The 14,695-nt window shown below is 44.4% G+C and overlaps 1 protein-coding gene across 1 annotated transcript in view; it reads left to right on the top strand.

Annotated features, from left to right (window-relative positions):
* The window catches only part of LOC125104214 (inhibitor of carbonic anhydrase-like), a 43,191-nt gene extending 29,385 nt beyond the window's left edge, over positions 1 to 13,806 (top strand). Inside the window, exons 12-17 of the mRNA XM_047736709.1 lie at positions 1,251 to 1,406; positions 4,485 to 4,626; positions 9,688 to 9,752; positions 10,282 to 10,466; positions 12,164 to 12,350; positions 13,646 to 13,806. Coding sequence (XP_047592665.1) covers positions 1,251 to 1,406; positions 4,485 to 4,626; positions 9,688 to 9,752; positions 10,282 to 10,466; positions 12,164 to 12,350; positions 13,646 to 13,680 — 770 coding nt within the window. The 3' untranslated portion in view covers positions 13,681 to 13,806. The remainder of the gene's footprint in view (positions 1 to 1,250; positions 1,407 to 4,484; positions 4,627 to 9,687; positions 9,753 to 10,281; positions 10,467 to 12,163; positions 12,351 to 13,645) is intronic.
* The last annotated feature ends 889 nt before the right edge of the window (positions 13,807 to 14,695 follow it).

Raw genomic sequence — 14,695 nt, 5'->3', positions numbered from 1 at the left:
GTCTGGTAAGCCAGGGCTAGCTGTGGCTTCAGGAGAATCTGCTTCACTGAGAGAGGGGCTCTGGTACTGCTTGTGCCACTAGCAGCATGGTTGGAAACCCAACAACATAACCTCCCTGTCATACCCTAATCTACAATGTGCTCATATAAGCACATCTGATCCCCCGAAAATCCCCCTGGATGGGTATCATTGTCACCATTTTACTGAGGAGAAGCTGAGGATCCTAGACCCTAAGTGACCTGTCCTAGGAAGTAACTGGCAAGGCAGGTCTTCCACCTGCCACATTCACTTCCAATTTTTCCAGGTTTGACTATGTAGAAACCCAAAACATGATGGCAAGAAAGGAAGTGTAGTAGGGAGGGGGGTTTGGAGTGGTGGTGGAGGACCACATTATCATCTAGTTCTGAAGATTTAGGATTCTAGTTTTCTTATAAATTCAAATACACTGTTTAAGCCTCCATCAAAATGCATAATTCAGTTACAAAGTATTGGGATGAGAATATACCAAATATCCGTGGTGTTCCATTAGAATCAAGAACATGAGAAGATGTCTCACTCCTACCAAAGACACTTGGTATTACTTTGCAAGTGAATGCAGTATGACTAAAAAGATTAGAAACATATTTTTAATATTGGAGAAAAAAGATTAAATTCTCACTATTAGAAAATGATGTTATAAATCTAGAAAATCAGAGACTTTTAAAAAGGAGTTATTAAAGCTCTTTCTTTTGGACTTCAACAGAAATATTTCAACAGGTACACATATGTATGTACAAGATTTACATAGATAACTTGTAATATGGCAAAGTCGGTCACAACGGAAGTGCCCACCAGTAGGGGGATTACAAAATATGGCACTTCCATATAGTGGAACATAACATAGATTCAACCAGTAAACAGAATGAGACAGCTGCATCTACTTTTGCTGAATCAGTTTATCATTGAGGGAGAATAAAGCATCTTTCAGTAAAGTATATACAGCAGGAGTCCACTGAAAAATATGTGTAAATATTTATGGATGCATACATATATGTAGACACATCCGGAGAGCAGTAGTGTCAGACTGTTTGGCCCCATACCTAATAATGATAATTATTGGGAGAGTCTTCTGCTAGAGCAAGGTGAGGGGTTCAAGCTACTCCCCCTCCCCTGGGAGAGTGGCAGGCAGAGACTAACTGTAGCAGCTCTAGAAGACATTTTTAGAAGATCCTGGAGCTACTGAAATTGCATTTTGATATCTCTGTTGCAAGGTCATTATGTCGTGGCAGTGGTTAAGAAATCAGATCCGTACTTCACTTGGGACTCTCTGCAAGGCAAGAGGTCCTGCCACCCCGCAGTTGGTACTTCCGCAGGCTGGATCATCCCCATGGGTTTAATATACAACAAAACCGGGTCCTGTAAATTTGGTAAGTGTGTTCTGGGAGGCAGTGCGGCAGCCCCTTCCTTTGGCCTGTACCTGTATTGTACAGGAGTTCAGTTCAATGGCAAGGAATGTCAAGGGATGGCATGAATGGGTAGGGGGGTCAAGTGCTGGGCAGACATTACAGGTGAGCTTCGCCTCTCCTTGAGCAGGTGCTCCCCCTTCTTCTCACCTCCTTACTTCTGAAGGGAATGGCTTGGTCCAATGGGCAGATATCAGGGAAATGCCCTACTCCTTATGTGTTACAATGGGCTCAGGGAACAAGCCTGGGTTGCATAGCAAGAGTGGTGTGTGTGTGTGTGTGTGTGTGTGTGTGTGTGTATTGTTTTCCCATATAAACCAGACTGGTTGTTTTGTAAAAACCGAAAACTATATACCAGTAAGTCCTTGAGTGCTTTTTCACTTGCATCCTTATCTCCTTCAGATTCTTGTATTTGTCATTTTAGCAGTAGTCTTGCCAGTACCTAAAAGTCTCCTGGTGCCCTGCTTTTCCCAGCCATCTGACAAACCCCACCTCTGCACAAACACCATTACCTGCTCTCTTCACTCTCTGCACCTTAGCAGCTAAACATGGCTGGAGAAGTCATGGGGTAGAACAGTTCATTCCACTGGAAATGGTCCAGCTACTGGCCTCAGCAGGCCTCTCGCAGTCACACCCAAACTGTGTCGCTGCTCCACACCCCCACACTTCCCAATAATTACCCTAATGTCCTCATTGTCCACACATTTCCAGCCCAGACCCATCTACCACCCTTTCTCAGCACATGACTCATCTCAGCTGTAATAGACATCAGAAATGGTCAAAGTTTCCCCCCTCACCATCCCACTGCCAAAGCTGTGGGCTCCTCATGACTGTATCTGCTCAGCCTCCCCTGACCTATACTCTGGGTGTAGGCGCCTCCCCTTCTCTCCTCCCTAGAGCCTTATACCCTTGGTTACTAGTTCTCTGTCTGGTATAGCCAACAATTTCTTTCAACATTAAACATCCCCAGTGTTTTCCATCTTTTAAAGTCTTCCTTCTCCCAGCAGTTTCCCCGAGCTTCTGATTTGTTTCTCCTCCTCCTTGCTGCCAGACTTCTTAGCAGCATGGTCTGAGCCACTCATCTCCCACTCACTCCTCCACTCCCTGTCCTCTGGCTTCTCTGCATCATTCCATAGGAAGGACTCTGTTCAAGGCTACTGGTGATCTCCATGTTGCTCAGTTGGAAGGTCTTGCTCCAGTCCATTCCTCTATGACTTCTCTTTCTTCAGATCACCTTAAAACACTATCTTCTGACTTCTGTGAAAATGCTGGCTTGATTTTTCTTATACCCCTACAAAGTCCCCTTTCCCAACCTGGTTAATAAATGTTTCAATTGCTTAAAGTAGCTTTCTTCCCCCACTCTAAACTCAATCCTCAGGCAATCACATCCATGCCTACAGCCTCATTTGCCATCTAAACAAATAATATGGGCATCTGGGTGGCTCAGTTTGTTAAAGGACGTCTTCAGCTCAAGTCATGATCCTGGAGTCCCAGGATCGAATACTGGATCAGGGTCCCTGCTCAGCAGGGAGTCTGCTTCTCCCTGTGACCCTCCCCTGTCTTGTGCTCTCTCTTTCTCTCTCAAATAAATAAATAGAATCTTAAAAAAAAAAAACAAATCCTGTTAAACATTAAAAACTAGGCACATAGCCAGCTCTAAATAAATGTTTGCTATTATCACTATTATTAATATTATATCTATATGTTGATAACTGTTGTGTCTTTATCCCTAGCACAGATCTCTCTTTGACCTCCACACCTGTGTATACTGAACTGGCTATTTGACATTATCTAGTTATTATCAAAAAAAGTCATTATCAAAAGACATTAAGCTCAAAACAGAATGTATCAGCTCCGCTGAGTCTGCTCCAGAGCTGTCTAGCTCAATGGAGGACCCTACAGTCCATCCACTTGCCCTAGCAGGAAACCAAGCTGTCATCCTCCATGTACCCATCCATTACCAGTGATGTCCCTCTCCACTGCCTCCCTCCCCTTGTGCTACTCTAGTCCAAGCTGCCCTCACCTCCCCTGGACTATTACAGTAACCTGCTGCCTGCACCCCGCATCTGCCCTGGATTCCATTCATCCCACTGGCAGACCAGTCCTTGCGAAGCACACATCTGGCTATATCTGGCCCACCACTCCTGTCCCAGCATTGCTGTAGCCCTTCAGAAGCTCCTCATTTCTCTAAGGAAAAAGAACAAAATTTACACAAAGGTGTAAAAGTGGGTCTGGACCTTGCCTCCTCTCCACTCACTCTTGCACTGGGTGGTCTAGCCCAATGGCCTCTTACTAACCTTTCTGTGATCTTTGCCCCCACCTCCACCCCTGCCCTGGGCCTTCACAGATGCTGCTCCCTGTCTGGGAAACGCTTGTCCTTTCACCCTTCACTTAAGTAATTGCTATTCATTCTTCCTCTCTCAACTTGAAGTCTCTCCCCTATTCCCAGGTCTGTACAAGATTCCTTTATGTGAAGCTGTATAGAACATATTCTTTCCCATTGCAAGCTGGGGTTGGGGACATAAATTCACTAGTGTGGCTACTTGAGTTATGACTGTTGTTCATGGGCTTGGGTTCCAGGAGCATGGGGCCTATGTCATGTCCTCACCATAGTGCCCTGGGGCCCAACATGGGGCTTGGCATCTGGGCCTCTTGGCTGTTTCCTGGATTTGGAGTCAAGATGAAATATCTTATAAGGGAGGGCAAGGGCGGCAGAGGTCAGGAAAAATGTGGGAGAGGTTCGACTGGGTGGGCTTTCAGTTTTGTTCTCTCTCTGTTAGGATTACATCTGTGTGTATACTTCCAAACCTCCGCCCTGTGCCACTTCTGTTCCATAGACCCTTGTCCCAACTTCAGCCAGTCCCCATTTACTTTGCTCTAGTTGCAACTTTTTTTTAATTCTGTAATGTTCTTATTTGTAATAATATGGTACCAAATCCCTGAATGTGTCTCTACATCATTCAAGGAATTCTAGGGACAAAATCGGAGGCTTTCTTGCTAACATAGGTGAGAAGAGCTGACCCACTGTGTTTTCCTGCACAGATGAATTCTTCAGTCAAAGCTGTGCCCCTGGGTCTGACCCAGATTCCAGGCTCTGTGCTCTGTGCAGTGGTGGCAGCAGCCCAGGCCACACCTGTGCTCCCAACCACCACGAGAGATACTATGGCTTCAGCGGGGCATTCAGGTAAGTAGTGTCTGTGCACCACCTTTTTCTTGGGCACCAACCCAGTGAACCTCTTGTCCTTTCATCTTTTCTATCACCCCAGGATCTGGCTGCTGCATTTAGGAAGAACCAGAATTAGAAAATAGAACCCTAAATTCCCACTGGCCCCAAGGAGTCAAGCCCAGCTCCTTTCTGGAGCGCTTTTCTGCAGATCCAGCTGACTTAGGGTGCCTGAGGAGAAGCAAGAATGAGGGGTGCAGGGTCACAACCCTGGGTCCACTTTTTTTGTTTTCTTTGCGATTGTGGACAGGTCACAGAATCTTTCAGAGCCCCAGTTTAAAATCAGAGGATGGGCACTCGACCTGTGCTTCTTACACCTGGCTGATGAGTACATTTAAAAAATAGATATTCCTGGGCTCCTTCAGCCCTTCAGGAAACTTTATTGAGCAACTATTAATGTGGCAGGCACTGGTCTAGGTAGAGGGGTTATAGCAGCAAGACACAAGTAGCTCCCTTGCCCCCCGCATCTCAAGAGGGTAGGACAATGAACATAAACAAGGGCCACTCACTTCCTGACTGTGCTAACTACTACAAAGAAACCAAGGTGGGGTGGGGTGGTAGTGACTTGGGTAGGGGACAGTTTTGGAAATGGTGGTCAGAGAAGGCCTCGAAAAGCAGGACTGTGTGAGCTGAGAATTAAATATTGGAAGGGAATCAGGCCTGAGAAAAGCTAGAGGAAGGGTATCAAGGAAGAAGGAACAGCCAGGACAAAGGCATGAAGCAGGGCAAATCATGCTGTGTCTGAGGCCAGAACAGAAGGCCCTGAAGGGGGAGGTATGGCGGGGGGGGGGGGGGGCAATGGGTGTGCACAGGTTGGAGCTGAGGCACTGGATATGTCTTAGTGCCCTATCGGCCTGACCAAGGAGGTAGAGTTAATTCTAAGTACGCTGGAGGCATGCTGTGTGAATCGGGGTTGTGTGGCAACTGGGGAACACATGAGCATCTAGGATGGACCCCTTTATTTGTCACACTGCCAGACGACTTTGTCCTGCCATCTCCAAAGTTGTGTCTCTTTCATAAGCCATACATAATGACATATTTTCAGATTCCACAACATCAATGTACACTGAACATGAAACCTAGGCTAAAGTAGGGTTGGTTTTTGTTTTTTGTTTTTTACATTGCAAAATACTTTGGCATTAGGGTTGATGGTCTTACTGGTGCTAATATGATAATATCAGAGAGGACTTAGAATTGTCAGAGCTTTGTCTTGAAACAAAACTCGCTCTCTTCCTCAAACGAAGTTCAACACCCACAGAACAATCTTAGCTTCAGATGGCTCGTTATCCCCACCACCTCCTACCTGCATTTCCACTCCCATGGGCTTCCTGGCTCCAACAGATCTTCATTCCTACTGTCTTGTGCCCCACCCACCCTGCCAACTCTTCCCTGTTCTCTCCCTGCTTCATATTCCTCTCCCCTCCACACCCAGCATACATTCCACAGCCAACCACAATAATCATTCCTCTGTGCATAGCCTCAAGTGCCTGTCCCTCTGCTGGTGAAAGCACCGGGCCTTGCTTAGGTCTCACATTCCACCACTAGGCATCTGCACTGCTGGGGTGCCTGGCCTCCCTTTACAGTAAGGAGAATGTACCTCAAATGTGCACGTGTGCCTAGTGCCTTCACCACCCACTCTTCTAGAAGATGAGTCCATCCTCTGTCCTCTCCTCAATCCTCCAACACATCTGCCTCCATCTGTCATGCCTTTGTTTCCTACTTCACCAGAGAAAATTGAAGCAATCCAAGGAAATGCCACAATGTCCCACTGCCACATCTAACCCACTGCCCTCCCTCCGTTTGCATGGGCTACCTGGCTGTCTTCTAGCTCAGCCCTGTCCCATGCCTGCACCAGCCTCTCCTCCAGCCTGGTCAAGGGCTTTGCTTGGCATTTCTCCTCTCTTCCTGCTGCATCATTCCAGGATTTTCTCTACTAGGTCATTTCCACCAGCATCCACACATGATGCTGTTTTTTTCACCTTAAACATCAATAAATAGGGCGCCTGGGTGGCTCAGTTGGTTAAGCGACTGCCTTCAGCTCAGGTCATGATCCTGGAGTCCCGGGATCGAGTCCCGCATCAGGCTCCCAGCTCCACGGGGAGTCTGCTTCTCCCTCTGACCTTCTCCTCGCTCATGCTCTCTCTCACTGTCTCTCTCTTCTCTCAAATAAATAAATAAAATGTTTAAAAAAAAAAAACCATCAATAAATAAGTAAAATCTCTCTTGATCTCACTTCCCTCTCCAGCAACTTCCCATTTCTCTCCTTCTCTATATCCCCCTTTCTTGTTTTATTTTTTAGCACTTTTCACTCTCTAGAATACTATATATTTTATGTACTTGTTTAATGTCCTTTTTCCTTTAATGAGATGAATAAAATCTCCTTTGTTGAAAGTGAAAAAAACCCAAAGAGCTTCCTCTTTAGAAGGCGTGAGACTTGAGCCTTGGGAGTGAGCCAAGATACTTTAAGGCGAGAGTTGCCAGATAAAATTTAGGACATCCAGTTAAATTAGAATTTCAGATAAACAATGAATGAATGCTTAGTATAAGGGAACCCACTCCTCCTCCCCCCTTCTTCCTTCTCCTCTCCCCACTTCCTCCTCCTTCTCCTTTTCTTCTTTTTCTCCTCCTCCTCCTCCTCCCTCTCTTTTCTTCCTCTTCCTTTTTTCTCTAAAGAAGAGAGATGCCTCATTTTCTTTCCCTGCAGGATGGTTTTCTGTTTCTCAGCCTACATGGAAGGAAATGTCTGTGACTGGCATTATTACAGCTTCTCATTTATAAAGAAGCAGTCAAACACAGACCATAATGTATTCATCCCAATTCCCAGGAAATGGGATTGTCAGCCCATTTCCAATGAAAGCTTCATGTTCACACAACTCATGCAGCGAAGTTCCATTGTAAAGTTTTAGCTGCCTCCACTATGACCAGATAGATTGGGAGGGATGGGGGAAAGGATTCAGTTCTCAAAGTATTAATGTTTGGTAATCCAAACAAGAGTCAAGAATTTTTAAATTAAATTATACAAGGGGAATTTTGTTTTCCTAGATATAAAAATCACATTATAATACTGTATAATACTTTAATACTATGATCAGTACAGACAGGTTTGTGTGCAAGAATGACAAATCAATGGAGGAGATTAGACTTCAAAGACTTATACATGGACACATATTTGGTGTATAACAAAGATAATATTTCAAACTGGGGAAAAGATGAACTTGAGAGAGCAAGTAAAATGAGTGTGGCAAAGTGGCTCCTGGATCTGGTGGGAGCAGATTCAATAGTGAGTCAATCCCAAAAGCTGACTGGCAGGGGTCAGTGAGGGTGGTGTGAAGGGGTGCTGATTGCAAGGGCAAAGATTCCTTTTAGGTGTTTGGATGAGTGTGGGAGGGAAGCCATTGCTGAGGGCAGTGTGGGATCAAACAGGGTTTATTGATTTTCAAAAAAGAAAAGAGGTATATGAATGCTGATAAAAAGAGCCCAGTGATCAGGGAAAGACTGCAATTACATAAGAGAAAGAGGATAACTATCAGAAGGTGCCTGAGAGTGTGGGCGGGGATGGGATGCAGGGCACCTGGAGGGGCACTTTTACCGAGAGAGACCTTCACTCCTTCTTTGTGTCTGGAGGGCAGGAGAAGAGCACTGGAGACTTGGGCTGGCAGATTTGGCAGAGGGAGGCTGGAAGAAAGCCCACGTGATGATATCTGTGTTTTCTCTGGGAAGCAGGAGCACATGTCAGAGTGAGTGTTGAGGAGAGGGTATGTGGTGAGACAGAGGCATGCGGGAATTTGGAAAACATTTTAGTAATTGCTCTATGGAGTGGAGAGGTGGCTATCTCAAATAGTGGTTCTCACCACTAGAGCACAGATTCTCCTAGGGGGCTTGTTAAAACACAGCTTGCTGGGCCCCACACCCAGAAATAGGTCTCGGGTGGGGCCCGAGAGTATGCATTTCTGACGGGTTCACAGCTGGTTCCAATGCTGCTGATCCCAGCCCACACGTTGAGAACCACAGATCTAAAGTAGATCGAGGAAAGCAGGAATGCCCAGGAGAAGTTAATGATCAGGAGAGTCTCTGGTCTGCCTCCCTACTAGGGTACAGACACACCTGAGGCAGACTGTCATATGTATGACAGGATTATATGAAGGACAGGAAGAAGAAAGAAATAGGGCAAAGGGAGTTTAGGAAAATTGAATGGGAGTAATTGACCATAGCTAAGTATAGAGGGACCTGAAGTTAGGAGAGAGAGAAAACTGGAGAGGTGCTCCTGATAATTGATCACTAATGTCAGTTGCCAACTGATTGGATGTCCTAGAACTGATTGCTAATGCGTTCGACATTTCTCATAAAGAATGGACCTTAGGGGCACCTGGGTGCCTCAGTGGGTTAAAGCCTCTGCCTTCAGCTCAGGTCATGATCCCAGGATCCTGGGATCGAGCCCCGCATCAGTCTCTCTGCTCGGCAGGTAGCCTGCTTCCCCCCCTCTCTCTGCCTCCCTCTCTGCCTACTTGTGATCTCTGTCTGTCAAATAAATAAAATCTTAAAAAAAAAAATCCTACAAAAACAGCAAACTGTGTATACTTAAAAAAAAAAGAATGGACTTTCTGCAATTAAGTGTGAACACATACCTAGTGACGCACATTCACTAGTGATCATTAAGACTGACTAGACATTGATTTTAATCTCTGGTGTGAGTTTTGATCCAACCAGAGAGTCATCCTTGAATATCCCTGTTCATAGGAGAACACAAACATCTCCTCTGGAGAAACCAATCAGTATTTAAAACAAGGAACGAAACAGTGGTTATCTACAATAGGAAAAAAATAAACAGGTTTCTTTTTTCGATTACATTTCCCCTCTAATTCTCAGGGACAGCCCAAGTGTTACAGTTGTGTGTGTGTGGATGTGGCCAGTGTTCGTTGTGGTTCTAGTGGAGGGTGAATGAGCCTCTAGGTGATTCTCTCTGGGCGTCTCTCCCTCCCGCTCCTGTTGATGCTCCTCACTGACCTGACCCTTGCTGTGCAGGTGTCTGGTTGAAAAGGGAGACGTAGCCTTTGTGAAGGAGAGCACAGTCTTCCAGAACACTGATGGTATGTATGTGCCTGTGCTGTCATTTCCTCCCTTGGAAAAAATCTGAGTCTGTCCTGGAAAGTCACTCCCAGTCAGACAACTAGGGAAGTTTATTAAAGAATGGCTGACTCTCTTCATGTATAGGCATTCCTTATATATTCTGGATACTTTTTGTCTGCTATATGTATTGACAATATCTTGTTTCTCTCTGAAAGGTTTACCTTTGCATTTTCTTAATGGTGTCTGATGAACAGACATTTTAATGTTTAATGTAGTTCAACTTATCAATCTTCTTTCTGGCTGTTGCTTTTTCAGGCCTGTTAAAGAAATGTTTGCCTTTAACAGGACTGAAAACACACTAACTGGAAAGGCTATGAATTTATAACCATGAATTTTTCTCTTTCTTCTGATTTATTTTTAAAGTTTTGTTATTTCATTTTCCTGTGTCTCTGTGATTCTCCCAGACATTGGTAGTTGGTCACATCCCCGCAAGGAGGGCACTATGACCAGAGCTGTCAGCTGTGGCTGACTGGCCTTCCTTCTCCCCAGGCAAGAACCCTGAAGCCTGGGCTAAAGATCTGAAGCAGGAAGACTTTGAGCTGCTGTGCCTCGATGGTACCAGGAAGCCTGTGACTGAAGCTCGAAGGTGCCACCTGGCCATAGTCCCAAATCATGCTGTGGTCTCAAGGAAAGATAAGGCAGATTTTGTCCGCAGGATACTCTTCAATCAACAGGTTTGGGCACACAGAAGGTCCTTCCACATATCTCCCAAACTGAGTGCTCAGATCACCTCCAGAGCTGACAGGCACACCCAGCCCAGTCTCATATCCATTCTCCCTGGGCAGTGGAACAGATTCTCACAGCTCTGCATCTGATGAAATCAGAAAGCTAGCTGGTGGCTATGTTCACTTTGTGCTCTGGGGCTGTCTAGGATATCAAAGTGGACTGAAAGAGCCTTGGACACATGAGTATCTGAAGGGTCTTCCTGAGGCTAACTTTCCTCCCTGAACAGACTCCTGGTACCTCTTGGACTTGTTCAGTCCCTCCATGAGAGTTGTCTCTTGCTTCTTCTGTCATAGAAATAAGGGAGATGGCTTAGTGCCCGTCACACAAGGGTGAGGAGGTATAGGTGGCAAAAGCAGAAAGGAGGCTACTCTACCTGACTTAGGGTAGGTCCCAATGCATTACTGAACCTGGGCAGGCTGAGCATTGTTTTAGGCTTCCTGAAAGTTCAAGAGCCAACATTCAGACAATTCATGACTTCTACAGGCAGCCAACAAGGGCTATGAAGTAGCAGGATGCTTAATTCAAATGATCTTAAGAAAACCCAAAGCCTCATCTGCCTTTCAGCTTCGTATACCCCATTCCTGGAAGACCCCTGTATGAGTAATCCCTGTGTTAGCATATGCTGCCCACACATCCCAGTTAGAGGACTACAACCCAGGGAGAACTAGCAAAACAAAAGGCTCTTGGTTAGGGACACTTGAAGGTATGTGTCTCCCAAAACACAACTTGCCTCTTGGCTGTCCGGGGCTGAACAAAGAAAAAGAGAGGAGGGGAAGAAAAGATGGAAATGTCAAGTGCCTGGGACAAATCTAGAGTATAGAAGAGGCCAAGGCAGCAAGGGCTTTGGGCAGTGGAAGACAGGTCGCACGACCCAGGAAGTTGAAAATATCCAGCAATGACAGGCAGAATTGTGATACTGTGGCCACAAAACTCGAAGCTTCTTCTTTTTTTCCTTTTTTTTCTTTTCAGCGTAACAGTATTCATTGTTTTTGCACCACACCCAGTGCTCCATGCAATCCGTGCCCTCTCCAATACCCACCATCTGGTTCCCCCAACCTCCCACCCCCCGCCCCTTCAAAACCCTCAGGTTGTTTTTCAGAGTCCATAGTCTCTCATGGTTCATCTCCCCTTCCAATTTCCCTCAACTCCCTTCTCCTCTCCATCTCCCCATGTCCTCCATGCTATTTGTTATGCTCCACAAATAAGTGAAACCATATGATAATTGACTCTCTCTGCTTGACTTATTTCACTCAGCATAATCTCTTTCAGTCCCGTCCATGTTGCTACAAAAGTTGGGTATTCATCCTTTCTGATGGAGGCATAATGCTCCATAGTGTATAGGGAAGCTTCTTTTATTAAGCAGTTACTTTATGTACATTATCTCCATTTACAAATGAGTAAACCGAGGTTCACTGAGCTCAGTAAAGAAGTTTCTTAAAGTCATGTGACAAGGAAAAGCTAGGGCCACGATTTGAACCCAGAGGCCATGCTTTTTGCCATTCATGGTGCCTCTGAGACTGTTACTGTGTCCCATGTCTCCCAGGGGCTGGAGCTGAGCAGTGCAGCATACTTACATCTTTTGAGGCAGAATACACAACCTTGTGCTTCTTGGCGCTCCTGCTCACTCTCTGTCTGTCTGATGCAGGAACTCTTTGGAAGAGATGGGTTTGAATACAGGATGTTCCAGATGTTTCAGTCGTCAACTAAGGACCTGCTCTTCAGCGATGACACGGCATGTTTAGCTAACCTTCAGGACAAAGCAGCCTATCGAAAATACTTAGGACCAGAGTATCTTATGACAATTGCTGACATGGGACAATGCTTACACTCTGGTGAGTAGAATAAAACACCAAGGAACAATACCATGGTGGGGGGCAGAAGAATATGTTTAAGGACCATTGTGTGCCAAGTCTTGGGCTAGTACTGATAGGAGAACAAAGATGGAGAAGGCTTGCTCCTGGCCCTGCAGGAGGATGCGAGGCTACACTGTCAATTAGACAACAGTGTAAGAGAATACCTGAAAAAAGACCAAATCGTTTAAAGGAGACAGAGAGTGCAATTGAGATCGTTTGGAAACTGAACATGTTTACTTGTGCATTTCCATTTTTTTTCCTAACAAAATGAAAAGGTACACATGTGTGAGTCCTTCATTGTAGGGAGAGTGTTGGGAAATGACCCCTATATATCACTCATAGAGGATCAATTTTGAAAGATTTCTTTTTAAAGATTTTATTTATTTATTTCACAGACAGAGATCACAAGTAGGCAGAGAGGCAGACAGAGAGAGAGGGGGAAGCAGGCTCCCTGCCGAGCAGAGAGCCTGATGTGGGGCTCGATCCCAGGACCCTGGGATCATGACTTGAGCCGAAGGCAGGGGCTTTAACCCATTAAGCCACCCAGGCGCCCCCAATTTTGAAAGATTTTAAGTACAATGTATAAATAATATTAATAGAAACTATAACTATACTTAGCACTATATTGTTCCCTTTCTAGTTATACACACACACACACACACACACACACACACATATATATACACATATATATATATATATTTTTCAAATGGCATAATGTGTGAATAGTATAGTTGCCTAAAAAAGGATTAAATTGGAGAAATAAAATTAGAGCTGGGATAATCAAATTGCTGGGAGCGTGCCTGAATTTTTGTTGAATTATATCATATGTTGAAGATGATGAAAGTAAAAGGAATGGAAAATATATTTAAGGATAGCACTGACGTCAGTTAGGAGAAACAGAGACAGAGAGAGAGAGAGAGAGAGAGAGAGAATTAAAAAAAATCGTGCACCAGGGTGGCTCAGTCAGTTAAGTGGCTGGCTTCAGCTCAGGTCATGATCCCAGGGTCCTGGGATGGAGCCCAGCATCAGGCTCCCCGATCAGCAGGAGCCTGCTTCTCCCTCTCCCTCTGCCTGCTGCTCTGCCTACTTGTGATCTCTCTCTCTCACTCTGTCAAATAAATAAATAAAGTCTTTAAAAAAAATCATTACCAAAAAAAAAAAAAACAAAAAAAACCATTACCTAGCATTTACTTTTAGAAAACAGGAATAGAAACATGTTTAGTAAGCACAGGAAGTACCTGAAAGTCTGTTTTTTATGTTTTGCTTCACAGAACTTCAGGACACCTGTACATTCCATGCACATTAAAAACCGATCAAAGTGGGCAACCACGGAAATGCTCAGTGCCTGCAAACATGGTGGGGACACATCTCACTTGTCTGCATGTGGGCCTTTGTTAACTTCAGTTGTTTTATATAATTATGTGCTGTAACTGATACAAAATTAAAGTGAACAGAAATTACAATGAATAAAAATTATTGTGTCTGCTCAGAAAACTTCATTATATGTCCTCAGATTTTTTGAGGGGAGAAAACTATGTCTTTATACTAGAGTTATGCTTCTAAATTAAATATCTACTAAATTATACCTTTTTTAAAAAATGTACCAAACAAGCTCGTCTTCCCTCCCTATTCTTTAATTTACTCAAGAGTTGAGTCACCTATATAGAATTGAAGCAATAAATCTGTCGCAAGTGAGTCTGAGTGGTGATTACAAGTGTGCAAAAAAATGCATTAGTATGTGCAGTATCGAGGACTTACACAATAAAAACAAGGGATAAAGAATGAGTTTGTTTATTTTAAAAATATATTTGAACATTTAAAATTCATAATGTCAAGGGGAATAAAAATCCTGACCCAGATTACTTGGAAGACATTAAAATTACTACAAAAATCTAACCCTACTACCTACTGACTCAATTAAGGGTTTCTTATCAGAGACTTTGGCATATCATGTGTTACCATACTTGCAGCTTGTGGTAGTGCCTTAATAAATATTGACTGGGACCCTAAGTTACATATTGTTAAATGTTAGTTTCATGAGTGTGGATTTCTGCTTATGTCTGTGAAAAAGTAACCAGTACAGGACTTGCCCTCCTTCCCTAAACAACTAAAAAACTGACAAAGTATATGAAACAACTGTTTTCAAACATTGGACAATAGCAGCACAGGACTCTGGTCCCTGAGATAAGGGAAAGAAAAGAGGTAAGCAGAATGATGACCCTACTTTTTGCCTGGAGGAAATTTCCAGATGATGGCACAAGGAGGGGGAACCCAAGAAAGCCTGTCACATTAATTGAGGAAACAGATAAAAGCTTGGAGAG

The sequence above is a fragment of the Lutra lutra genome, chromosome 1 (assembly GCF_902655055.1).
Source record: "Lutra lutra chromosome 1, mLutLut1.2, whole genome shotgun sequence".
Lineage (NCBI taxonomy): Eukaryota > Metazoa > Chordata > Mammalia > Carnivora > Mustelidae > Lutra > Lutra lutra.
The sequence above is the reverse complement of the archived record's forward strand: the minus strand, read 5'-3'. Positions and strand labels throughout refer to the sequence as shown.